This window comes from Camelus bactrianus, chromosome 9 (genome assembly GCF_048773025.1).
Source record: "Camelus bactrianus isolate YW-2024 breed Bactrian camel chromosome 9, ASM4877302v1, whole genome shotgun sequence".
Taxonomy (NCBI): domain Eukaryota; kingdom Metazoa; phylum Chordata; class Mammalia; order Artiodactyla; family Camelidae; genus Camelus; species Camelus bactrianus.
Genome location: NC_133547.1, coordinates 42,694,065 through 42,722,028, shown reverse-complemented (window position 1 = coordinate 42,722,028; position 27,964 = coordinate 42,694,065). Strand labels below are relative to the sequence as shown.

The following is a 27,964-nucleotide window of genomic DNA, read 5'->3' as shown; positions in this document are numbered from 1 at the left end:
AAGTTGAGAGGTATCATTCAAAATTTATACTTCAAATTAAACTTATGTGACAACATACTAAGGGACTAAGATGACAAATATTTTAGTGCAGTGTTAAACACTAGCTATCCAGTCCTTCCTACATACCAAACAAAACACAGACACATACACACACACACACACATGCACGCACAAATAACAGAGAGAAAACAAACACATTAAATGCACTCTACTACAAATGGTACATACAACTTAAAAGATGTGGGAGAGTTTAAGATATAAAAATGAAGAGGAGAAAAACAAATGTTTCTATTAATTTATATCCGTGTCTACTAAATCAGTCGCTGAATTAAATTAACACTGAATTTAAAAAATACACACCGTCACAGTAAAACTCCAAAGAACTTTTAATTAAATGGAAGGGGTAGGATTGACTTTTCCACAGCACAACGCCAGCAGTACAAATGAACAGAATGACTGCACTGGAAAATTTCTGCTTCACAAACACAAATATGGTAATTGACACACATCGGGGATCGATCAGGGATGGCAACAGTTTAGAGAATGACAATCATAGAATAAGATATTTATTCACTCTCAGAGAACTACTCATCAAATCACTGATTCTACACAGAGAAACGTGTGTTCCAATGAACGGATCTCACTGGCTCCTGCCTCCATGAAAAAGTGTTCAATGCTAAGAGGACAAGAGTGGTGACGCGCAAAGTGGACGTGCTTACTCTCCAGAGGGGCTGTGCCAGGAAGCAAACAGCGTTCAGTAAGTGGCATCATTGGCAGACGGGTTGGCCTGAGTTTAATGATGAGGAAGGGGTCAGACAACTGCAGAATGTAGACCTTTGAGCCAGACAACTGACCTGTGTTCTGCACACAAGTCAATGTCACCACCATTAAAGACAACCACAGAAAGGTGAGGAGAGGGTTTGGGTTCAAAAGGACTAAAGAAATATAGCAGCACAATCTCTTTAGTTCTTTGGAACCCAAAACATCTCTTCTCCTTTCTGTCATCTAATTTGTGGAGGCATCGCCTGTTTGAAAAACACAGGCCACTTGTCCTGTTCAGTGGTCTAGATTCTGCAGTTGTCTGATAACTACCTCATGACGAAACTCAAGCGAAACCTTTTCAGCACGGACACTGCATGGTTAATGCCACCTGCACCGAGCACAGCCCATCTGGTGGCAAAGATTGTCCAGGCTGACATGTTGCCTTCTTCCAGCTGCTCCAGATGCCAGTGTGTGCAGGATGGCAATTCACAGAAGCAAGCGTTAAAGTCTCTCACAGCTGTGCATCCATCTAAGCACTGGTCTCCTTAGCACTGGGTCACATTTGGGGACTGATGCCTGGGATTTCTCCCATCAGATCAGTCCTTTGGAGTAAAAATCATGGATTGTGGCTGGTGATTGTGATGTTGATTCTCAGCAAAGCATCCCTGCAGTGTTCAGTTTGGACTTTAACCGGATTTTCTGTTGCAGATAGTTTACATCTAGTGGGAAAGGTAAATTTGATGATGTGGTTTCTTCAAATTGGCAAAATCTTTTCAGAGTACCGAAAATAATGCGTTAACTGTGAAAGAGAGACAGGGGAGAGATGGAGAGACATAGGAGAGATAGAGAGAGGGACAGAGAGAGAGACAGAGGGATCAAATGTGGGTCTTCGTTGGGTTCTGCTGACGGCTGAGCCTGGAGGGATGACCACATGGTGACAAGAGTCAGGAGCAGGCTGGGATCCTCTTGAGAGGAGGGGCTGAAGGGGGAGCCCGAGGCTGGTGCTGAAGGGAAAAGGGAGATCCACGAGTTAGAAGAAATACCTCCTGAAGCAAACGTGCAGACTGTGGTGCAGAATCTAGGGACCCCTGTCCTCACCCCACCTGTGCTTGGGGATACGCCAGCTCAAAGCTGCTGCAGAGTCTTAGCCAGATCCCCCCACTGGTTCCTCAGCAGCCAACTGACTTTTGATTCCCCTTCATCTGGACCGAAGTGATACCTTTCTTACATGTCCCAGGAGGGATGTGCTGAGCATCCCTCATATACATTCAGAAACAGACTGCTGTCTGGAGCAAGGATCCTTGGGACACCCCTATCCTGGTTCCTGATATCCCACCAAATCCATAGTCCATTTAACCCCTACATGCATGTCAGCAGAGCTTTGAAAAATACTGATGCCGAAACCTCACCCCAGAACTTCAGAATCACAGTGTCGAGGGGTTGGGTCAAGCCATTCGTGTTACATAGATCCAAGCTCACCCAGGTTATTCGTGACGGCAGAATTTACAGCCACCCACTAGCCCTGCACTGCCTCACACCATTCTCTTTCCGTCGCTTCATTACTTCCACCATGAACCCCTTTCCCACTGGCCATAAACATTTTCTCACCTTCCTTCGGATAGTCTAGAGTTAATCACTTGCCTTCTGAAATTCCCTTGCCTGAGCCACTGATCTTCTTGTATCCTGTATATCTCCGTCTTCATAAATCTGCCCCAAGTTAATTCACTATGATGCTTTCCTAGACTCCTTGGCCTAAGACTCCAACTCAGTTCATTTTTTTCTGCACTTTACTGAACATGTAGACGGAGTCATGTGAGTAAAAGGAAGAGAGGTCTGAAACCCTAGGCACGTCATTGTCTTTGCATTCTGCAATCACTTGGCCTCTGTCTCTGCTTTAGGTCAATGTCCCTTTAGGTTGCCATCTATTGTCCTCCACCTAATGCCGGCTCCACTGAGGCCCTGGAAGCCCCATGGACATTAACCCAGAGCTGACCACCAGAGGTGAGAAACCTGACCCCAGGCCAGTGCAGCATTCCCACCTAGGCCTGAGGTTCTTATTTAGTTTTTGTAATCAGGGTTCTCATTCCTCAGTTACATCACTTTTTATTCACGTGGAGACGTCGAGGAGTCAATGTTGTCCTAGGTGTGTTCTGCAGAAGCCAACCCATGTGCAGGTGAATCATTAAGACAATGATTCTGGAAGAGGCAGTGGAGTGGAGGGAGGGAGGGCCGGGAAAGAAAGGCAATGAAACCAAGACAGTGTGTGATTTCAGGCAAAGAACCCCGTGTTCAGGGGCCTAAATGATGCTCTTCTGATGAGGAGGACCTCGGGGCCGGGCTTCCCTGTAGCTAGGAGTAGAGGTGAGAAGGAACACCAGGGCAGCAGTGGCAGGAACACAGCAGAGTTCACAGTAGAAACAGCAAATTGGGATGGAAGGGCCTGGCAGGGTGGCAACTCCCATGGAAAACAGAGAAAAGAGCAGACAGAGGGAGGATCAACTGTTAAGTGAACGAACAACAAAAAGGACAAACTAGTGGAGTTTGAGGTATAATCTTAGATGAGGAGCAACAGGGAAGACGTGCATGGAAGGCCTAGATGTGATTACCTCTGTCCCCTACGCTTGAAGGCCAGGGAACCTGCATGCTATTCTCCACTTGCTGCGCAGCAGTTTTCTTCGCAGAATCTTCTGCTTCAGGACACTGGAGGCATTACTGTTGCTAGAGACTTGACGTTCATGCTGGCTGGCAGCTGAGCCCTCGCCCTCCACCTTGGGAGGGATCTTCATTCCGATGGAAGCATCCAAACCCAGCTCTGAAGATAAAACCACAGAAAACAGGATGCATTGTTATTCAGGATATTACAATGACTTCCTCCTCCAGCCAAGAGGAACATCAAGTAAGGAACGTGTCCAGGAACAAGAGAGGCCATCTGAACGTCCCTGCCAGGTGAAGCCAGTGGAGACACCTTGGTATTTTTCTCTTTTGTTGACCGTCCCCAAACTGTGCAGTGCTGGTAAGACTGCCAGGAGGCAAACATGTTCTCACTGCCAAAAAACTGTTTTTTAAGAAAAATAGAATTGACGAAAACGGAAAGTTCCTAGGTAGAAAAGACAAGGCAACGCAATCAGGGCAGTCAGAGGTTGTACTATTGGGACAGAAGTGACTGCAGAAAGTAAGCAAAGTCAATGTTGAAAGTAAACTTCAGGAAAGAAAGAACTGGGGAAGTCTGAAACTGGAAATGTTTACAGATGTGTATCAGTATATGCTTCCCATATATTTGTACATACACTATATATAATGTTTATCATACTCAAGCTAAATAAGACCTGGAAGCTGTGATAAAAATACAACACTCACGTGTGTGTGTGTACAAGGGAAGCAATGGATGATGGCGTTGAGATATTGAATGGATCATTCTAACAGCCTCCGATGAGTTGAAATTGAAAAAGGAAAAATAAACATCAGAAGGATAAGCGAGGGAAGCTCTGGTGGTAACATGAACGATTAGATCCGGGGGATTATGAGAATAAAGGGCATTAAAACTAGCGTTTGCAGCAAAATCTGTCGTGATGCCTGGATTCAGACTCAGGCCTCTGGGGTAAGTGTGCAGGAGAGAGAGTGACTGAGCCAGTGGGGCTGAGTCCTGGCCCAGAATGTGGGAAGCCAAGGTCAAGAAAAAGAGACTAGAGGGAAGGCAAGACAATGAAATCCCACAAGGGCTAATGGCACTTGTCAGGGCCACGCATCCCTAACACCCACTGAGCACTTCCCATGAGCTCTCTGCATGGTGGCCAGTGGTGCCCCTTCTTCTCTCACCTCCACTCTCCTCATTTCTCAGATGAGGCCACCGCCTGACAGATGAGCACCAGGCGGCCCCAGTCTCCGGGTGGAGATACTAAGAGGAGTAGAGGGTAAGGATGAATACGTCCCAGATGAAATGCATGTGAGGGTATGAAAGCTCATTGAAGAAAATCAGAGAAGAGTCGGATCATGATAAGAAAACCGAGGACATGGCCATGGAGATGAGTGGAGAGGAGAAATTAAATGGAGCATCATAGAAGAAACTGAGTGGCTCACCTTATCTATGAAGGTGGTTCTTTATTTTAAATAAAGGGCTAAAAACAGAAAAATTACCTCCGTGTGAAAAGTCAACAGACGATTGAAGTGTGTGGGCAGTTTTCACATTGCTACTAAACATTACTAATGCACTGTTACTGAGAGCACGTGACAGGGGAAAACCGGCTTGAGGATGGGCGATGAGAAGAGAACTCTGGCAAACGTGCCATTCTGAGAAAGCAAGGGGAGACGGAGTCTAGAGAAAGTGGAGACCATCAAAAGTCCTGCACTTCAGCTGAGACAATGCACGTGCAATCATTGTGTAAGTGTTACATCACCAGCAGGATACACGGGTAGACATCACACAGTCACAGGTGTGCTGACGCAGGTTTTACCGAATCACGGACCCTGGGAGCTATGTTTCTTAACACTCCCAACGACCACGGAAGGTAGATTTAACTTCCCGGTGGTCAGATAAGGGAAATGACAAGGGAATACCTCACAAGATAAATAACTTGGTCCCGTTAAAGAACCAGGAATTTGCAAACCCAGGACCTGGGGCAGAGCTGGCCCTAAATCTGCGGCTCCTGCTCACTTCCCTCTGTTAGAGCATTGGGGATTTTCCGTGGACCTGAAAGGAGCATGGCAGAGGCCTCACTGTCTCCTCCACCCCAGCTCTGGCACGACCAGCTCATGGACTAGAGCTTCCTACTCCCCGTTTCTTTCTTACCTTGCAGGGGCAGCCCTTGGTCTCCAAACTCAGTGTTGGCTGTGAAGCCCCACACGGTGGAGGGAAGGCCGAGCCTGGCGTTGCCGTCACCACAGTCAAACTGCTGGTCCCGCTGCAGCTGCAGGTGATGGGTCACCTGGGTGCTTGTCTGCAGTTGTGCTTGTGAAGCTTCCATCTCTGACCCTTGGAAACTCAAAGGCCCTTGGGGACGGTCCTCCCAGGAGTCACCTGAAAGCAGAGGACAGTTCAGTAGGACCAATCCAGCTTTCCGTTTGTCAACCCCTCCCACAACACCCATTTCTGCTGTTCCTGCCTATCAGGGAAACCACCCAATCAGCCAGACAACAGAGGCAGACATCATGGACATGACGGAGATGTCATTTTGAAGGCTGTGCCTGGGGACGCTGAGATGGCAGGTGCCTGGCAGGAACGTCGCTGAGATCAAAAATCACCCACTTGGGTCCAGAGGGTACTGGATGGCAGCTGAGGTCACGACCATGACTCAGTTATTAGCGACCTTTCCTTGTAGCCTAGAGACAAGATTCTGGCCAGGCCTCAGGGAAGGGAGGACGAGGAATTGTTGATGTCTAATTAGAATAAAGAAATAACAAGAGAAGTGGGGCCCAAAGGCTGCAAATTCCACTAGAAATGGGACTTGGGGACTATAGCACATGGACCAAGTAATGAGAACTCTTCCCACTTCTGGAGCCTTTTCAACTCCATTCCCCGTGTGTTTTGACGACTCGTCCACCCACCACACAGGGATACGTCCCATGACTACGTGTGTCCTGGGTGGGCTGGTGGGTACTGGCACCTGTAAGTAGTGTAGCTGAGGTCTGAGGGCCTTACTGGAAGCTCAGTGTCCAGAAGTGCTACAGAATCAGGACGTCTGGTTCTTCAGGGAGATGACACAGTGCACATTCCTTGTATTACACCCCCCTCCAGGGGCACCAGGCACTGCTCCTAATCACACATGTTTACAATTCTACTGTGAAGTGAGTTCATATTCTCAGAGAGTGGGCTAACCAAAGAGCTCAAGTAGCTCATCCAGTCCAGGTCAGGCTCAGGTGGGGTCACGGCCCACGGGGCCTGCTGCACATTGCTGTGGGGCTCCCCCCTCACTACCCCCTGGAGACCCTCCTGCTCAACAAACTTTGTTGAACTGTTTCTTAAACGTGTCTCTCCTGTGTCTGTTACCACGTTGTCTTCCACAGAGAGCACTCTGTCTGAGTCTCATCAGTGATTCATCCGACCTCCTTCTAACGGCTTCCTCTGATCCTGTCTCTCCACACTATCAGCGGTCTCACCAGTCTTACTCAGCTTGGGGAAACTTGTCCTCCTCAACCTCCCTACATGAACTCAAATCCTCACCTTGCCTTGACACTCCTGCTCCCTCCGGCCCCTCTTTCTTCAGCACCATCACTTCCCACAACCCCCTTGAACAAATCCTCCCTGGACGCAGGCTGCCCCTCCTGACCCCAGGCCTGCACCTGCGCCTTGTAGAGCTTCCCGGGCTTTTTCCCTAAGCACTGCTCTCTGCCTCGTGTGCCCTTCCCATTTCCTCCAGGCAGAGTTTCTTCATCATTAATCACTGCATTAGGATTCCTAATGAGATTTATTGATAATTCACATGGTCTGAAGGGTAACACCTCTTAAATTAAAAACTTTAATGTGTGAAACAATGCTCAAAACCAGTAAACCCACCCTCAAATGCTATTTTGAATCACAGACTTAAATTATTTTAAAATATCACATCTTAATTTCATCATTTAGTTTCATCTCTCTTTTCCCAACTAATGGCTTTTATTAAACTATGCTCAATATTCTCTGCATTTGCATGGGAAAAGGCAAAACAGTTTATCAAACATCACAAGGAATGCCCAATAGCATTACTTAGGAAAGTAGGGAAAAGCCTCCAATGAAATCTGAAGTTGTCCTTAAAGATCAAGTGCTTGTGCTGTGCCTACAGCACTTCTCCCCGGTCAGGGCGGATGGGGCGAAAGAGCAGGTCTCCTGCGGCCCCACTGTCGGAGTCACAGCCGTCCACACTGTTCACAGGCCATGATCAGAGCCCACAAATAGGATGGACCCGAGCATCATTGATGTGTCCCATTCATTCACCTCAGCCCATCCGTGTGGGGGAGGTTGGCCTCTCCTGCCCATGCTGAATGATGGCCTGGCAGGGCCGGGCCACATCCCACACATCTCACTTCCCCTCTCTAGCCTGACTTAATACCAACAGCCTCCACTGGTGCGGCGGTCCAGGTGACGCAGGGCGTCCTGGGACGAGGAGAAAGGAAAGTTGTCTTACCCACATGATGCCTTTCGCAAAGTAAATCCCACAGCCTGATTCAAAAGAACACAAGTCTCAGGGCCTGTTTACAGAAATCACTCTCGTAGTGTATACAGGTCATTGGCTACAAAGTCTGTGAGGATAACTGGGGACCCACTAGGAGCCGTGTGCTCTATTCGAGGGAGTACTCACCATGTACAGCAAGCGCTGAGAAGACTCCCTGTTGGTCCCAAGGGAATGAGGCACCTCTGTCAGGCCTACAGGAGTCTGACAGGTCATGGCCAACAGAACTGGTCAAATAACATTCATCCAGTGAGTCCTGTGGGCCTTCATTCTCTTCTACCACCGGCTGCTCACTACTGAGCCTTCTGGGGTCAGGTGCACTGAGGATTAAACAAAACGGATGAGAGAACACAGGGTCCTAGCTGGGTTTGATGGGAGTGTTAAGGGACTGGTCGCAGAAAACAAATGGAAATTCTCCACAAAGCGAGATATAACAATCCTCCTCCATCTGGGGCCAGAGTGTGCTTACAATGGGAATAGGAGACAGACAGAGCAGGAGGTGGTCCCAGCACTGACCAGAAAAAGAGCTCAGGACGAAGGAGACTGAACTACCTCAGTACACAGTAGTCAGAAGACACACACTCAGAAACTACAAGGGAGGCTTCAACTCTTGCATGAGTTTTGTTGAAATTTACATGCAACAGCTGAGGGAACAAGACTCTGGCAGCATAATCCTGTGTCACCACTGAGATGTGATATGAATTTTGGTTTTCTAAGTACTTTTCTTGTTATGAAATACTTGTCAGTGGTAAGAACAAAGAGTGAAAGGCAGAAATGCATCTTATGCTGCTTTTAATAAAAACAGAGGAGGAGAGTCCGAGAAATCCTGGACTGATTAGCACCCCTGCATCAACTGAATGCACTTACTCCATTTGAGAGAGATTATCAAAGGGGCTTATAAACGTACAGTTGTTAACATAGACAGCATTGTTAAAGGGACACATTGTGGTTGTCTGAATGGAAGAGTTAGGCATATTCAGCAGTTTCTCATTTCCCTGGATCTGACCTCACCATACATCAACATTAAATTAAGAGCCATGATTCTTCATTATGCTGTAGAGCAGAAATTGACAGAACATTGTAAACTGACTATACTTTGAAATAAATAAATAAAGAGATGATAGATAAATAGACAGACAGATAGACAGATAGATAGACAGACAGATAGATAGCTGAAGGAAAACAAAAGACCCATGGGTCTTCAAAAATTACCTGGAACATATATGGTCTTGTTCCTCTTCTTCCTCAAGAACTGTGTGATTTTCTATGGATCAATTCAGACAGGGCAAGAAACATTAAGCAGATCCCCCTACATATGTCAATAGTTAGGTATCCAATACTATCACGGGGAAAAAAGTATCACCAGTGGCACAGGAGGATAACGTAAGAATATTCCAGGAGGCCTCAGGCTGCGCCTTCTGGACCTACCTGGGTTCGCTTTCTTGACCCCTGGGCAGTATCTCCTCACCACAATCACCTTTTCCAGGTCTGAGTCAGAAGTGAAATGTATCTTTTCCCCACATAGTCTGTGGAATAGCCCATCTGCATTCTAAAAAGAATACTGTAATATTCAGCCTTCCCTCACCGTATGCTGGCTGCTTTAGCAGAATTTGTACACTGAAAACAACATAATGGTTGGAATCTACAAACCCTAGCATGAAAATGAGCTTTGTGCTAAACAGAACCATCAGCCCTTCATGGAGTGGGGAAATGCTGGGGTCAGCCGCACTTCATGGAAAGATACATGCAAAGTGATAGTAGGGATGTTTGTGTCCTGGTGTTCAGGTGGCTCCTCCACTTAGAGGAGACGGACACTGCGGATGACAGCAGTGACCCCAGGGAAACAACAAATCCAGAGGTGTAGTTAACACTGTCAACATCTTTTGAAGGAAAGAAATTCCAGGGATATTTTAGGGGTATGAACATGAGAACCTTATAAGTAAAAACGACATTAGATGGGAATCATAAAAAAAGACACCTCTGTACAACTGCACAGAGGTGAGTGACATTGTCACACTTGTCTTCGGTTCAGTGACCTATCTTGGGACCCAACACATAGGCTTCACCTGGGATGAGGAAGAGAGCACCGTTCCCTAACCCGCATGATGTCTGTGCTTAAAACTCAATTCTAGGACCTAAACCTTCTCGATATAAATATACAGAGTCTGCCCACATGGCTGTCATATCTCAGCACCGCCAGAGGTGTGAAGCGCAAAAGACACCAGCTCTACCTGGCAGTGCAGTTGGAGGTTTATCACATCGATAAGAGTACTCACTGGTGACATCCCGAGCATAAGAGAGTTCCAATCCCTCAAATGAGTAGATGGCGGTGCTCCTATAAGGCCAGAAGGAGTCTGACAGGTCAGGAAGAGCTGAGTGAGTCAAATAGTACTCCTCCACTGAGTGCCGTGGGATGTCATCGTCTACCATCTGCGGCAGTTCCGTGCTGAGCCTGGCGGGTAGGGAGACCGAAGATTAGCCTAATAGCAATCAGAAATCTAGAGTCCTATCTGCTTTAGATGAACCGTTTAAGGGAGTGGTGAAGGAAGCCAAAGGGTGATCTTTTAAGCAGAAAAAACTGACTGTTTTGGTGAGATAGAGTGTGTGTCTTTGAGGAGCAGGAGACAGAAAGGAGAGGGGGTGCTTAGTGCTCTGGCCAAATAACAGCTGATGAAGAAAGAGACTGATTATCTCTAAACTGCAGATTCATGACCCCTAACATAGACTCATGTAAGAGTGGTTTTCACCCTTTCATTTAAGTTCCACTGACTGCTACGTGGAGATTAAGTGTATACTACTGGGGGCACCCTAGTGCCCCAGAGATCTCATGCCGCTAAGGCCTCTTTCTCTCTTTATTGTGGCATGATATAATTATATCACTGTTTGTGTCCACTTCTTGCTATGAAACACATGCCAACAAGCTAACACAAAACAGGCTGAAACCAGATTTGCATCTCACTCTGTAAATGACACCAGAGAGAGCAAATGAGTGCACAAAAATCACTGTATCGTAGATCACTTGTTCAACTGAATTGGGTATACACTTGAGAAGTTAATGAGAAATAGGAAACAATATATGTATCCAAATGAAAGCAGAAAACATTACAAAAAAGATGATTCCTGGTTGGCAAAGTGGATCATACGCTTGTATTCCTGCTGTTTCCGGGATTAGGGGACTGCAGAAGTCACATTTCATCAACAGCGCACAAATATTCAAAATTACCTGCAGATAGTTGGCTCTACTCCTTTCACCCCATCTTGATCATTTTGGTTTTCTGTAAATGAATTAACAGGACAGTTACACTGGGCAAAACTCATTTACGTATGATCAAAACCATGCCAAAATTAGCACTTTGGCAATGTGTGCAATGTGGTAACAGGGTACTGTGGGAGAAATCTTCCAGGAGGCCCTAGATAGAACCTCATAAGAAGGCACTGGATTTGCTTCTTGAGCCCCTAGATATGTCTCCTTAATATGACAGGATGTCCCCACACTATGTCCTGAGTCTAGGCAAACAGTAACCTCATCCTTTTACCCACAGATCCTGAGGGACTGCCGAGCTACCTCCTAGAAGGCTGCAGTAATATTCAGGATTTTTCAGTCTGAAATGCTGTCTCTTATTGGGGTAGATGCATTCTACATTGACATTAGACTGATGAGCAGAATCTAAACATAGTCTAAACACTCTTCCGTGCCACCAAGAAAGTGTGGGCATTCATAAGGCTGGGTGATCCAGGACCCTGCCTTGCTTCAGAGAACACACCAAAGATGGCAGTGGTGCTTCTGTTCTGGTTTCAAAAGCCTCTGGATAAGATAAGACAAATGGAAGGAGACAGACTTGGGTTGACAGAAACAACCAAAGGAGTAATATCTCCAAAGACATAAAGTAAACTGCCAACAGCCTCAGACAAGTATAGAATCTCAGGGACATTGCTTAGGAATGAAAATTAGAGCATTAAATGCAAGATAAGAGATTCATTCAAAATTAGGAGACCAGAAAGTTACTTCCTATGACACAATTGGAGAGCTATATGGGAGTCTGGCAGGACCGTGATGGATCCAGTGATTTGCCAGTGCGACAAACATGACTAGGAGTTGAGCCAAATTCACGAACTCAGGGAATGTGTTACTTTAAAGGAAATTGTATGGAACAGAATAGAGAGCCCAGAAGTAAACCCGTAGAATTACAGTCACTTCATCTTCAACAGAGAAGGCAAGAACACACAATGGAGAAAAGACAGTCTCTTCAGCAAGTGGTGTTGGGGAACCTGGACAGCCACACAGACATCAATGAAGTGAGGACACTCCATCACACTATAAACAAAAATAAACTCACAATGGCTTAATCACTTAGATATATGACAAGACACGATAAACCTTCGAGAAGAAAACATAGGTGAAACATTTTTGACATAAATCTTAGCAATGTTCTCCTGGGGCAGTCTACTCAGGCAATAGAAATAAAAGCAAAAATTAACAAATGGGATGTAATTAAACTTATAAGCTTTTACACAGCAAAGGGAACCATAAGCAGAAAAAAAAACAACAACCTACAGAATGGGAGAAAGTATTTGCAAATGATGCAGCTGACAAAGGTTTCATTTCCACACTATAGAAACAGCACATATAGCTTGATAACAGAAACAACAAAAAACCAAACATGGGCACACAAACTAAAAAGGAACTCTTCACGGAAGGCATACAAATGGCCAATAGGTACATGAAAAAATGCTGAATACTGCTAATTACCAGAGAAATGCAAATCAAAAGTACAGTGAGGTATCACCTCACATCAGTCAGAACGGGCTTTATTAAAAGTTCATAAACCCTAAATGCTGGAAAGGGTGTGGAGAAAAGGGAACCCTCCTACACTCTTGCTGGGCATGTAGTTTGGTGCAGACATTACAGACAACAGTATGGATATTCCTCAAAAAACGAAAAAGAGACTTACCATATGATCCAGGAATCTCACTCCTGGGCATACATCCAGAGGGAAGTCTATTTTGAAAAGACACACGCACCCCGATGTTAATAGCAGCACTGTATACAATAGCCAAGACATGGAAACAACCTTAATGTCCATCAACAGATGACTGGATAAAGAAACTGGTGTATTTATACAATGGAATACTACTCAGCCATAGAAAAGAATAAAATAGTGCCATTTGCAGCAACAAGGATGAATCTGGACATGGTCATTCTAAGTGAAGTAAGCCAGAAAGAGAGAGAAAAGGAACACATGATATCACGCACGTGTGGAATCTAAAAAAGAAAGAAGACACTAATGAAGTTATCTACAAAACAGAGAGAAACTCACAGACATAGGAAAGAAATTATGGTTATTGCAGAGAAAGGGGTTGGGAAGGGATAAATTGGGAATTTGAGATGTGTAAATATTAACTATTATGTATATAAAAGAAAAACAACAAATTTCTTCTATATAGGACTGGGAACTACATTCAGTATCTTGTAGTAACCGACAATGGAAAAGAATATAAAAAGGAATAAACGTATATAGATGTATGACTGAAATATTATGCTGTAACCCAAAAATTGACACATTGTAAACTGACTATGCTGCAAATAAATAAGTAAATAAGTAATTAAATAAAGGCAATTTTTGGGCCTGATTCAAAACGATATGTACGCATATAGTCTACACATGACAACGAATTCTCCGAGACAAGACAGATTGTGCGGAGCAAAGATCATGCAGACTACCTGGGAAGTCAGTTCCAATTGCATCTGCTTTAACATGCGAGGAACCACAGGCTACCTCCAGAGCACATAGCACTTTCTGTTCAGGAAATGCAAATTTTCCATCACTGCACTTCTCATAGCAGTCAGAACCTTCCTGGTGAATGGAAGGCGCCAAAACACATTCATCCCGGGACTCCTGGAGCACGTCGTCATTCTGAACCTCCAGTAGATCCATGCTGTGCCAGGTGGGAAAGGGATGACAGAAAATTAAACTCAGACGATTAGACACAGAGTCAGTATATTGATCTACAGCAGAGATACTGTTCACAAAAAGCCAGGGGGCAGTCCCCTTAAAGAGGGAAATAACTATTCTCCTATGGGTCACGCAGAGTGTGGCCACCATGGGGTGGGAGAGGCAGAGAGCAGCAGGTGCTCCGAGCACTGACCATGCAACCAGCAGTTCAAGGGGCACTTGCACTCTCCCTGTGAGCTCCAGGCATGACACCCAGCAAACACAGACGACTAAAATCTTGGCTCCCACTTTATGCATACTTTGCATTAAACAATACAGGCAGTGCCCAAGCACATACAGCTTTTGGAGGAATTACAGACATGTAACTTCTAACTTCAAGGAGTATTATCTCAATATTTTGATATAATTTGGATTTTGATGTTTTTTGTTTGTTTGTTTTCTTCACTTGCCGTCAAATACTCATCACCATACTGACAGCAAACAGGCAAAAGCAGATGTGCATCTCACCCTGCTTTTACGCACGGAGGGCAGAACAGCTGACTACAGGGACCCCCAAGTCTGGCTAGTGCTCCTTGGTCAACTCACTGTCCATCACTCAACTTGAGAGATTGTGAAATTCAGACACACACAACTGACACAATGGAAAGAAACAACATTTTTCAGGTGCCTAGTTGGCTGTTGAGTGAATGGATGCAAGACTCTTGTTCAGCACGTTCTCTTTTCCCACATCTGAGGTCTTCTGGTGTCACCATGGACATTAACAGCCCGGAAATCTTCAGAATTACCTGGGGGACACTGCCTCTTGTCCAGCTGCTTCGTCACACTCATTCTGATTTTCTGGTAAGAAATTCAGAGACAGCAGGTCAGAATAAACAAGTCATACCTCACACACACCAACTCGCTGAACACAGGTACCACAAGGACATTAATATTCTCAGGGCAACAACAGAATATTTTACGAATGGTATTTCAGGACACTGAAGTCTTCTGAGAATTAGACAGGACTGCTTCCAAGTGCTTGGGGGAAATTCTCTGGCTGATCTGGTTAAGCTTTCTCCCAATACCCCATCGGCTGAGTCTGTAGATTTCATACTTTATTTACCCTCAAAGTCCTAGGAATCAGCTGAGTTTCTGTCTACAATTCTTTCTACAATAATGGTTCATCCCATCAGATAATGTGCTTGCTGATATTACGGAGACATTTCTATCTGAGGGAGGATGAATTCTACCGACCTTCAAATTAAAGAGAAAATTTGGGGCTACACAGAAACAATGGGCATTCAAGGCTGGAGGAACTGCCAGAGCCCAGCCGTACTTCATGGGAACATCCAAGCAAGGTAAAGGGACACTTCGTTCTTTCCTGGTTTTCAGATTCCAACTTCGCTAAGAGAAGCCAACATGAGGAAGATGAAGACTCGGGCTGAGATCTCTGACACCAGAGACACCACTACACCTAACATATAGGCAAGGCTACCAGTCTGTTTGGACAGGCCAAGGAAGGCCAGGGACATTGTCCAAAAAGAACAATTCGATCGTTGTAGCTTGCAAGAAACATTTGACCCAAACGTCTGACAGACACTTCCTGTGGATGATGAGCGAAGGTGGGTGACAGTTAGTCACAGCTGATTTGGGTCCCATGGCCTAACTTGGGGTCCAGTGAGTCAGATACAAGGACTGAGCCTCGAAAAGGACCAAGGCTCCCTGGCCAGAATGATGACTGTCTTTCATATCCATCCTTTTCTCTGGGTTAAACCATTATGTGTCACTAGGGTCGACATTCAGGGGAGACTTTCTTCATTGTAGACAGTGTGTGGGGAAGAAAAATAGAAAGGCTACCTGGGAGGTCAGCTGGAATTTCATCTTCTACAACATGGGAGCAAGCACCAGCTACATCTGGAGCATGGCCGACTTTCTCTTCATCAAATGCCAAGTGGCCTTCACTGTCTAGCCGGTTGTAGTCAGGTCCTTCTTGGAGAACTGAAGCATTCAAAACACATTCGTCCTGGGACTCCTGGAGCACTTCCTCCTTCTCAAATGCCTCGAGCTCCATGCTGTGCCAGGTGGGAAATTGATACAGGAAAGTAAACTAAGAGGATCAGACACCAAGCTGTCCTAGCTGGTTCTGATAGGGGGGCCATAGGGAATGGACACAGAAAGCCAGGGGCAGTCCCCTTAAAGAGGAAAATAACTATCCTCCTATGTGTCAAGCAGAGTGTGGCCACCACGGGGTCGAACAGGGAGAGAGCGGCAGGTGCTCCGAGCACTGGCCATGCAAGCAGCTGTTCAAGAAGCAATTGGACTCTCTCTGTGTGCTCCAGGTATGATGCCCAGCAATCACACTGGACTAAAATCTTGGCTCCCACTATTTGCATACATTGCATTGAACTATACAGACAGTGTCTAAGCAAAAAGAGCTTTTGGAGAAACTACAGACACATAACTTCTAACTTCAAGGAGAATTATCTCAATATTTTGATATAATTTTGATTTTTTTCCTGCTTTCTTCACTTGCAGTCAAATATTCATAACCATACTGACACCAAACAGGCACAAAGCAGATGTGCATCTCACCCTGCTTTTATGCACAGAGGGGACAGCAGCTGACTAGAGGGACCCCCAAGTTTGGCTAGTTCACCTCGGTCAAATCACTGTCCATCACTCAACTTGAGACATTCAGAAATTCAGACACACGCAACTGACACAATGGAAAGAAACAACATTTTTCAAGTGCCTAGTTGGCTGTTGAGTGAATGGATGCAAGAGTCATATTCAGCACGTTGTCTTTTCCCTGGATCTGAGTTCTTCTGGGGTCACCACTGACATTAACAGCCCAGAAATCTTCAGAATTACCTGGCGGACACTGGCTCTTGTCCAGCTGCTTCGTCACACTCATTCTGATTTTCTGGTAAGAAATTTGAGACAGCAGGTCACAATAAACAATTCACCCTCCCACAGGCCAACTCAGTGAACACAGGTAACATAGAAATGTTAATCATCTCAGGGCAACAATAGAATATGCTATGAAAGGTATTTCAGGAAGCTGAAGTCTTAGGAGAATTAGGCAGGACTGCTTCTGAATGCTTGGAGGAACTTCTCTGGCTGATCTGGATAAGATTTCACCTAATATCCCATCTGCTGAGTCTTTCGAGTTAATAGTATATTTTCCCAAAAGGTCCTAAAAATCAGCTGAGGTGCTTCTAGAAGTCTTTCTACAATATTGATTCGTCCCATCAGATAATGTGGTTGCTGATGCTATGGAGGAATTTCTGCTTGAGACTAGATGAACGCTACCGACATTCATATCGAGGAGACGATTTGGGGCTACACAAAAACAATGGGCATTCAAGGCTGGAGGGACTGCCAGAGCTCACCCTTACTTCATGGGGACATCCAAGCAAGGTAAAGGGACACTTGGTTCTTTCCTGGTTTTCAGATTCCAACTTAGCTAAGAGAAGCCAAAATGAGGAAGATGAAACTCGGGCTGAGATCACTGACACCAGAGACACCACTTCACCTAACATATAGGCAAGGCTACCAGTCTGTTTGGACAGGCCAAGGAAGGCCAGGGACATTGTCCAAAAAGAACAATTCGATCGTTGTAGCTTGCAAGAAACATTTGACCCAAACGTCTGACAGACACTTCCTGTGGATGATCAGCGAAGGTGGGTGACAGTTAGTCACAGCTGATTTGGGTCCCATGGCCTAACTTTGGGTCTAGCGAGTCAGATACAAGGACTGAGCCTCGAAAAGGACCAAGGCTCCCTGGCCAAAATGATGACTGTCTTTCATATCCATCCTTTTTTCTGGGTTAAACCATTATGTGTCACTAGGGTCGACCTTCAGGGGAGACTTTCTTCATTGTAGACAGTGTGTGGGGAAGAAAAATAGAAAGGCTACCTGGTAGGTCAGCTGGAATTACATCTTCTGCAACATGGGAGCAAGCACCAGCTATAACCGGAGCATGGCCGACTTTCTCTTCATCAAACGGCAAGTGGCCTTCACTGTCTAGCCGGTTGCAGTCAGATCCCTCTTGGAGAACTGAAGGATTCAAAACACATTCATCCTGGGACTCCTGGAGCACTTCCTCCTTCTCAAACGCCTCGAGCTTCATGCTGTGCCAAGTTGGAAAGGGATGACAGAAAATTAAACTAAGTGGATCAGAGACCAAGCTGTCCTAGGTGGTTCTGAGAGGGGAGGCAAAGGGAATGGACACAGAAAGCCAGGGAGCAGTCCCCTTAAAGCGGGAAATAACTATCCTCCTATGTGTCAAGCAGAGTGTGGCCACCATGGGGTAGGAGTGGGAGAGAGCAGCAGGTGCTCCGAGCACTGCCCATGCAAGGAGCTGTTCAAGAAGCACTTTGATTCTCCCTGTGTGCTCCAGGCATGATGCCCAGCAAACAAACAGGACTAAAATCTTGGCTCCCAGTTTTGCATACATTGCATTGAAGTATACAGGCGGTGCCCAAGCAAGTAGAGCTCTTGGAGGATTTACAGGCATGTAACTTCTAACTTCAAGGAGTATTATCTCAATATTTTGATACAATTTTGATTTTTTTTTTATGTTTTCTTCACTCGCAGCCAAATACTCATCACCATACTGAGGCCAAACTGGCACAAAACATATGTGCATCTCACCCTGTTTTATCCACAGAGGGGACAGCAGCTGACTACAGGGACCCCCAAGTCTGGCTAGTGCACCTTGGTCAAATCACTGTCCATGACTCAACTTGAGACATTCAGAAATTCAGACACACGCAACTGACACAATGGAAAGAAACAACATTTTTCAAGTGCCTAGTTGGCTGTTGAGTGAATGGATGCAAGAGTCATATTCAGCACGTTGTCTTTTCCCTGGATCTGAGTTCTTCTGGGGTCACCACTGACATTAACAGCCCAGAAATCTTCAGAATTACCTGGCGGACACTGGCTCTTGTCCAGCTGCTTCGTCACACTCATTCTGATTTTCTGGTAAGAAATTTGAGACAGCAGGTCACAATAAACAATTCACCCTCCCACAGGCCAACTCAGTGAACACAGGTAACATAGAAATGTTAATCTTCTCAGGGCAACAATAGAATATGCTATGAAAGGTATTTCAGGAAGCTGAAGTCTTAGGAGAATTAGGCAGGACTGCTTCTGAATGCTTGGGGGAATTCTCTAGCTGATCTGGTTGAGCTCTCTCCTAATATCCCATCTGCTGAGTCTGTCGAATTAATAGTATATTTTCCCAAAAGGTCCTAAAAATCAGCTGAGGTGCTTCTAGAATTCTCTCTACAACATTGGTTCGTCCCATCAGATAATGTGGTTGCTGATGCTACGGAAGAATTTCTGCTTGGGACTAGATGAATGCTACTGACATTCATATCAAGGAGACGATTTGGGGCTACACAGAAACAATGGGCATTCAAGGCTGGAGGGACTGCCAGAGCTCACCCATACTTCATGGAAACATCCAAGCAAGGCAAAGGGACACTTGGTTCTTTCCTGGTTTTCAGATGGCTACTTAGGTAAGATAAGCCAACATCACAAAGATGAAGTCTCGGGCTGAGTTCAGTGAAACCAGAGACACCACCTCACCTAACACAGAGGCAAGGCTACCAGTCTGTTTGGACAGACAAAGAAAGGCCAGGGACATTGTTCAAAAAGAAGAATCAGACCACTGTAGCTTGGAAGACAAATTTGACACAAACTATCTCTGACAGACACTTCCTGTGGATGTCCACCCAAGGTGGGTGACAGGTTCTCAACCCTGATTTCGGTCACGTGGCCTGACTTTGCGTCCAGGGTGACAGATACATGAAGTGGGCCTAGAAAGGGATCAAGGCTCCCTGGTACATACGATATCTGTGTTTCACAATCCATCCTTTTCTCTGGGTTAAACCAATATGTGTCACTAAGGTCGACCTTCGGTGAAGACCTTCTTCAGTCTAGACAGTGTGTGGGGAACAAAACTAGAAAGGATACCTGGGAGGTCAGCTGGAATTGGATCTTCTGCAACATGGGAGCAAGCACCAGCTACATCCGGAGCACGGCTGACTTTCTCTTCATCAAATGGCAAGTTGCCTTCACTGTCTAGCCGGTTGCAGTCAGATCCTTCTTGGAGAACTGAGGGATTCAAAACACATTCATCCTGGGACTCTTGGAGCAACTCCTCCTCCAACTCCTCTTGCTCAATGCTGTTCCAGGTGGGAAAGGAATGACAGAAAATTCAACTATGAGCATCCGTCCCCTTGTTGTCATTACTGATTTTGCTGCAGGGCATAGGAACTATTCATGAAATGCAAACTTATCATTCCTCATAAAGAGGGAAGTAACTATCCTTCTGTATGTGAAGCAGAGTCTGGCTGTCACGGGGTGGGAGAGGGAGAGAGCACTAGTTGTTCGGTGCGCTGCCCACATGACATGTGATGAGAAATGACACCCAAACATCCCAGTGTGGTCCTTTCGTGATCATGAAGCACAAGTGAACTGCCACAGCATGTGCTACTGCCATGTGCCTCTGTCATATGCACTTTAAGTTAATGTAGCCAAGTGAGTATGAGTGTTAAGGTATTGTAGAGCCTCAGAGATATTCTGCCTTCAATTTACGAATAAAATTCCTCTAAAGCCTTTCTCATACTAGTGTCACGTGGCAACTACAGGTTTTTCTAGACACTTCTACTGGTGTTTAATTCTTTGAGTTACTTCTTTACTGATTCCGTTGCTATCTTCCTTCCTAACAAGCACCTAAGAACTGTGTACAAACAGTTCTTTATCTCATCTTGGTGTTCATTTAGGAGAGTATGCATATTCTCTGTGTGTGCAGGGAACCCTAAAGGTGGTACATTACCTTGGGCCATACCTACAAGTGCCACAGAGACAACAGACAGCCAAGTTAAAGGGCCACTTCCCTGTTGGTTGGATTGAAGTCAATCAATGCAATCTGCAGGTTTTCTTTTCTCACATCTGGTACATGAGACTCTCTCGCCCTCATGGGTTCATCTTTCTTCTACCCTCTCCATACTTTACCTACCCATTACCGGCTCCTAAGACTTCATGATTACCTGGGGGTGAGTGTTTCTTCTTCTAGTTCATCTTCCTCATCTTCATGAATTTCTGCAAACAAATTCAGAAATATCCAGTCAGCTTTTCCCCACTTCACCAACTACAATCCTAATGGTTGTATGGCCACGGGGACATAAATCACTATGTATGTGTCAGTGCGGTGCTAAAGTTCTAGTGCACTGTCTTTAAATGATTGGCCTGGTCCACATGTCTGATCCATCATTCAGTGTGACCCCAAACTGCTGGATGGCCATCATGACCCCTCTGCCTGACAAGGGGCAAACATTCAAATGGTCTTCTGTTCCCTATATCACTGTACAAGTGTCCACCTGCCATCTCAACGTCTACAACTCTTTCATCCATCCGGCCACTAATTTCTCCCTAGACACAGGCTCTGCACCCCTTACGGCTCTCCCATACATCCCCTGCTTTGTCTAAGAAGAGAGAAACAACCGTGTCCCACATGCCTCCATCTGACCACATCATGGGACATTCCTAAGGCCTCTGAGTGTTACCAAGGGAAGTTCTCTCCATGGAAAAGGTACAGTGAAACAAAGTTCCCAACACGAGTTCGACAACATTAAGTGCCCAATCCAACCCTACAAAGTGCAGGGCTTCCCTTTTTCTGAGCTGATTCATGAACATTCCCAGATTAGTCACTGCAGTACCATCAACAGATTATTTGACCCATTTTACAGAAGAGGAAACAGACAGTGAAATAGGAAAATCCAATCACTCGCTCACAGTCAGGAAAGACAACACTCAGGCTGGGGTCAGGCCACTTTGATGCAAAGCCCAGGGCTCTTTCTGCTCCCACAAGCTATGCCCAGTCACATCTTCCTTTCTGTGCTTTAACCCTGGGGGATGCTGTCTCGCCCCGAAGGCTACCATCCATCAGAGGGGAAGCAGACAGTTGAAACACTGTGACCTCCAGCCTGCGCATTTCTCCTCTGTCCTCCCACTCAGCCAGTCCTGGTCCTGTCAGAGTCCCCAAAATGAAACACGGACACAAGACACTTGTTAAAATCATTCCTAGTGGAGGTGAGGAGTCTCTTATGAGCCAGGAAACTTTGCATGAGAGGCTCAGGGCTATCAGAGCCTGGGGCCACTTTACCTGGGCTGAGCTTGCGGGCAAGGCGCTCTGCCAGCCTGCATCCCTCGGTCAGCTGCTCTCGGAAGCCCTGGCCCGGGTTGTTGTCAAGGTCATTGTGGGTGAGGACGTCCCTGAGTTGTTGAATGAGCAGGATAGAGTCTTCTCTCCCGTCCCATAATTTCTGCCGTAACTGGGTCAGCTCTCGTGCCTGAGAGCAAATTAGGGTATCGTATTCCCTAACATGAGAGAGAAGAAATGATGTTAAAATGCATAGTTCGACGATAGACGATTAGAGGTTTCGAAGGCAATTCTGTGAGAACATCCCCGAGGCGCGAGCCCTCAGAGCAGAATTCTGGCACATATGGGGGACCTTCCTGTGGCAAAGAGGAGAAAAATGGTATAACTGAGGCATCCTCCGTATCAGAGATGCTCCTCTAGGATTCCGTCACATCCCATTCATCTTCTTCTGGAAACTAAATCTCATGTTTTCCTAAGCCTGCTTCATCAAGATGTCCGTTGAGTGTCTCACTGAGCCATGCCCATTCCCATATAAAGATCCACATGGGGCATACTGGGCAGTGAATGTCACAAAGTCATACATGGGGTGGACAGGCCCAGCTGGTGAGAAGTGGAAAGAACAGGAGAATAAGAGAGTCAAGGGAGGATGACAAGGTGTAGTCATCCAGGAAGGGACTGTGATTCAGAGGTAAATGAGGTACTGGTTGCACAACATGGTGAAGGTTCCAAAGGCCACTGAGTTGTTCACTGGATTTGAATCTGCTGAGTTTCACGTAATGTGATGAACATTTCTGCACTCTCCTGGCCCAAAGTTGCTCGTGGCCCCACTTCAGAGAGGCCTACACCTTCCACCAGCCTCCCTGCACAGAGCCCTCCTTACCTGAACCTCTCCTCAGCTAGCACTGGCTTCTCTGCCAGCTTCTCTGCCAGCTGCTCTGCCAACTTCACCACCCGGAACTGCAGCTTCTCCCCCAGCACGGATTCAATGATGTCCTTGTACTCTTCACACTCTGAGGAAACAGAGATGCTGCCTCAGGGGAAAGCTGCACCCCCTGCTGTGGTCACTGCCTTCAAGGGAGGAGCTAGGGTCCATCCCAAGGGCAGAGGTAACTGCGGTAGCAGGCTGTAGGCAGGGATTTCCACATCTGATTCCTCAGCCTCCCCACTGCGGGGCATTCAGTTCCTCCCCATTTTAGAGCTGGGGAAAGAGAAGCTGCAAGGCACAGAAGGGAACTAGACAGACTAACTGCCATTAGGAAAGGTCAGAAGTCACAGTCCCTGAGACTGACCGTGAATCATGGGCCAGTCTAACAAGACTTGCAACCTCGGAGGTGAAACACTGAGCAGGGGCATGAGGCGGTGGCTTCTTGTGTGGTTGGGGTGGACCCTAGGACTAAGGGACTGATGGTTCCCTTGTGCAGGGATTTCAGTACTGAGGAAGTACCTCAGAGGTTAAAAAAAAATTCATCTGGATACACTTGTGTGAAATATGTTGCGTTAAACTGTGAGGACCTGAAAGACATGAGCCGAAATACTAGGATGATGTGTGTTAGTAGAAGCAGTAGTACTAGGACCTGCGTTTACAATGTACCAGGCAGTGTTGTAAGAGTTCTAGAACAATTTACTGACTATTTATTCCATCTCAAACATGCAGCAGCACTGGGTGGACAGAGAGGAAAACCGAGGCACAGAAAGACATGCAGCGTGGATGTGCGCCGAGGGAGCCTGGCCCAGAGTCTGTGTTCTTCACCTCTGCACTGTGTGACCTTGACACCAAGGTCCTGGGGGATACCCTTTTCCTTCTTCACCTTCACAACATGGTTCTTAAATTATGTTAGGTTGATAAGGAAAGATGTAAATAAAAGATAGTTTATCCTTTCCCCAAAGTGCACCTCTTCACTTTCTCAAATAGCAGGCTTCACATTTAGTTTCTCTGTTTCAGTCATTTTTCATTAAGTACACCCTAACCATCGGTTTACTGAAAATCAATTGTAAGCAAATGACACAAACCCAGAGTTGTCCAGATTCCTCCAATCATCTTGTTGTGTATTTCCCCCGAGTCCTCAGGATTCCATTTGTCACTACACACCCCTCCTACTGAACAGGCAACTGTGCTTCCAAATACCAGGATGACTGTGGGAGCGAAGGGCCTGCCCCACATACCGGCGTGGGTTTTCCTAGCAATGGTGTTCTCTCCCACTTACCCTCATTCTCATTTTCGCCACATGTCTCATGATCCAACTCTCAGGGTCACCTGGATTTCCTGCTGACACACATCACTGAAGTTTCACCAGCACAGGAAGAGACAGATTGGGTGATGCAGATTATCTAATTTCCCCAGAGAACATCCGGAGTCTCCCCACAGGGTGTCGCATGACTTCCTGGGACTCAGGAAGGAGACCCTGCACCCAGGAAACACAGCTTCCCGCTCACCAGGGAGCCCCTGTCTTGATGGCATCATTCATGGAGAGCATGGTTTCCATGAGGAGCTGACTCATCTTTAATTCTTTCAAAGCAGGTACTATCACCTGCTTCCCCCAGAGTGTGCTGTCACCACGTGACCCCAGTGTAACTGGCACAGTACTTTGCCACTGCGACCTCAGGGAAGCTTGTACTGAAGGAAGTCATTAGTCCCAGACGTTTAGCCAACAGTGATGCAGGACCAAATACAATTCAGAAAAGATTCCAATTGACAGGGTTTAGCTTGTTCTAGAGAGATATCAATAGGCATCAATAAGTGGAATGTTAGCTCTAGTCTCACACTACAGCTCACCACACGCCTGGACAATTTGCTCAATGCTTTATGCCTCAGTTTGCCCATCCTCAGTGACTTGAGTGTCAAATAGCTACTTCTGCCTTTCCTGCCTTGTTTGTGGTCAGCATGACACTTATACTGACAAAGGGGTGCAAGATAAAGTGTGGAGAGTTTCAGTTTCTGAGAGGAAAGAAAGTGATCATTCACCAGGTGGTGACCACGACCCTTAGGACTTACTGTATTTCTGCAGCTGGTTGGCCAGGCAGTAGGTAGTAGCTTGGCATACAAGGAATTTCTGGGTGAGATCTCGGAAGTCCTGCTTCTGTTTGGTCAGCTCTAAGTGCAGCTCCTGGTTGATCTCCAGCACTGTAAGTTCTGCCCTCGGACCACACGAAGCGCCAAGAGATCCTGCCATGGTGACGTGCGGCAGAAGAGGTAGAGCCGGGGACTGGGGAGAAGAAACCCAGCATATGATGGATTAAAAACAAGTGAAATCACATAAGTTTAATCAGGATTGAGGCATGAGGAAAAGCAGGAGTATTCAACTTACTGTTGGGAACAACTTGATCACCAGCTCACAACACTTGAGGATCTGGAACCACAAAAACAACGTTCGAGAGCACAGAGCTCAGGGCCACAGGCACTGCCTGCTGCGCAGACTCTAACAGGAGTGATGGAGCGGGGCCCGGAGTGCCAGGTAACCGTCTGCAGTTGCAATAACAGAACTGGACGGTGGGGGTGGCCATGGAATCCTGGGGGCCCCTGTGTTCTAGTTACCTAGGCCACACTGCTTGGGGTCTCGTGAAGGTTGCCACAATGGGGACACCCCCTCTCCAGCCACTCTTAATGGCTTTCTATACTTGTGCTGATAGCACCAACCTATCTCTTCCCAAAAGTTATCCAAGCATTGCTGTCATTTTCCTTCTCCTGTGTCTATAAAAATACCAAGAGACAAATTGTTTTCTCAAAAGTCTTATTTTCTTAAGGGCTGTCATGAAGTCACACCACCTTCTCTTTAAGTGGTAACAGGCCTTATGGCTTTTTCGCAAGTGAAAGATGTCAGACTTGTAGAATGTCATGGCGTCGTCCTCTTGGTCTTTGCCAGTTTTGTGTAACTCATAAAAACTGTAGGACAAAGAGCAGAATATAATGTTAAGTGAATGAATAATTAATTTATGAAAGTCTTCTCAGTCCTGACTCAATATTCTGTTCACTGCATCCCTGTGTTATTTCAGATCCTTATCTCAATGGGGCAGCTTGCTGGCTCCATAAACTTCTCTCACGCTTGACGTGCCAGTGTTATAAACTCCTCCTCCAGGTGTGGATTACTCTATTTTTGTTTTTCTTAATGTCTCTAAACAGTGTATTTTATAATTGTCACGTATGAATTGTATTCTAGTCCCACGTAATCGTTTTCCAAGCTGTCAAATTGATGAAAACAAATTCTGCACATGTCGTTGAATAGAGACCACGTCTTTGGGAAAGACTTGTCAGCATGATGCTGTTGTTCTATATTCATCCAGTTCACCCACATACTGAACAGACAGGGATGCAGAGCAGTGTTCATGGAACTCTGCTTGATAGCTCTCTTTGAGTTTTCCTCACGCCATTGCCCTGGGCTCCACTCCACAAATAAAACATGGTAAGTTCAAGGTCATGGATCAGGGAGGGTTGATGATCCTTAGTGTTCGTGTGTCCTTGTGCTCAGGGACATAGAAGATTAGCTTGAGAGGAGAGGGGCAGGCAGGCGGGGGAAAGTGAGGTTCTAAAGGAAGTCCTCACTTGCTCAGCATCTGTCCCTTTCTGGGTCTGGTGACACTGAGACTTAGGAGACACTCTGCAGCATCACTCTCTTCACTTTAGCTGCTGGACTAACCTGAATTGAGAGTGCAATGGGTGTTCCCAAGTACCCCTGAGCATTTGTGTCAAGGTTAAAGATGGAGGACTACCTCAGCCACTTAGGAAAGCTTGTCTTCTCCCCGCCCCATGCCATCCTCCCACCACACTGCTTAATGCCGTTGGTGTGTGAGATCCAGCAGAGGCTTTACAGAAATCTATTTTGTGGTGTCTGTGGGGCCGGAAATTCTCTGTGGGAAAAAAAATGTGTCAAATTCCTTCACTTTACCCTGATGAACCCAAAGGCTCACAAAAGGTACCCGGCTTCCTTGAAGCCACAAGTAGCTCCACTCCTGGTACGATGTGCTCTTCTCTCAGGCCCTGACTTTTCTCCAAATAGTCACTGTTGGCTAGAGTCAAACTAGGCTGGTCACTCTATAAAGCGATTGGCAGCACATGGACTAAATATTCAACAGCCATTTTAATCAAATATATTGCCAAAGTATCTTCCAAAATCGCATACTGTCCTTTTATACATACCCATTTGCAACTGCAAAAGCCCAAAGTCATATTTTCCTGATAAGCTGTGGTCATTGTCATCACCTTCATTCACTTTAACCTGTAAACTGAAGGTCTCTGTATTATTACAAGACGTTAGAGGCACAGATGGGCCTACAGCTTGTTTAAGTGCATGAAGAGACTCCTGTGTCTCTGTGGACCAATGGAGTTGAGCAGCACTCTTTCTCCTACATAAGTCATCTCAGATTGTTCTAAGAGAATCCTGATTTTTCTATCCATGGTAACATTTCTCTAAAGAACATATGCTTTCTGGATTGAGTCTTAGTGAGAAAATGCTTCCCATTGCAGTAAGAACTATAAAATAAATCATCAGTCTGAATCCGGGCTTTCCTTCCTGAGCAAACTCTCCTGGGACTTTGAAGGTTTTCAATGAGCTGGTACTTACTTAACAAATGATACAGATAATGATTTTTTCATAGCACTTCAAATATTGCACTAGGACGCTATGCATGTCAGTGAAGTAATGAATTCGTTTTCAATCACCTCTGTGTAGGAAGAATTTGGACAACTATTTTTGACTGGACAGAATGTACTTGTGAGTTTCCTCACACAGTACTATCAGCCCTCAGTGTGAACTGGGTTGTGATGGAGGTGGGTCTCGAGAGTTGAAAAGTAATCTGCTCTCTCCTTCCATCACTGAGTCATGAATGCTCAGTGGAACACGTGGAGGTTGTGGCCATTGTCACCCTTGTGAAACCACCAGCCCAGCCAATCCCAGCTATGTCCCAGTGACCCATCTCATGGGAACATCCCCCTTTTCAGGCTACAAAACCATGGGAAG

At 46.0% G+C, this 27,964-nt stretch overlaps 1 protein-coding gene across 1 annotated transcript; it reads right to left on the bottom strand.

The window, feature by feature from the left end:
- Positions 1-362: 362 nt before the first annotated feature.
- LOC141578736 (NBPF family member NBPF4-like) lies at positions 363-25,523 on the bottom strand. Its single transcript, XM_074371195.1, has 17 exons — positions 25,319-25,523; positions 25,006-25,216; positions 22,894-23,023; positions 22,017-22,231; positions 20,902-20,953; positions 19,823-20,034; positions 18,772-18,823; positions 17,756-17,970; positions 16,709-16,760; positions 15,695-15,909; positions 11,128-11,179; positions 10,181-10,356; positions 9,117-9,168; positions 8,034-8,224; positions 5,549-5,776; positions 3,369-3,574; positions 363-1,766 (listed from the first exon to the last, which is right to left on the bottom strand). The coding sequence occupies exons 2-16, from the start codon at positions 25,181-25,183 to the stop codon at positions 3,378-3,380; spliced, it is 2,217 nt and encodes a 738-aa protein (XP_074227296.1). The 5' UTR covers positions 25,184-25,216; positions 25,319-25,523; the 3' UTR covers positions 363-1,766; positions 3,369-3,377.
- Between the last annotated feature and the right edge of the window lie 2,441 nt (positions 25,524-27,964).

Excerpts from the sequence above, each read along its gene's own strand:
- LOC141578736 (XM_074371195.1), bottom strand. The coding sequence starts at position 25,183 with ATGGCAGGATCTCTTGGCGCTTCGTGTGGTCCGAGGGCAGAACTTACA. Across the intron at positions 10,357-11,127 it reads GTAGAGCCAACTATCTGCAG|GCTCAGCACGGAACTGCCGC; the intron begins GTAATTTTGAAT and ends CCTACCCGCCAG. Across the intron at positions 5,777-8,033 it reads CTCAGCGCTTGCTGTACATG|GTGACTCCTGGGAGGACCGT; the intron begins GTGAGTACTCCC and ends CTCTGCTTTCAG.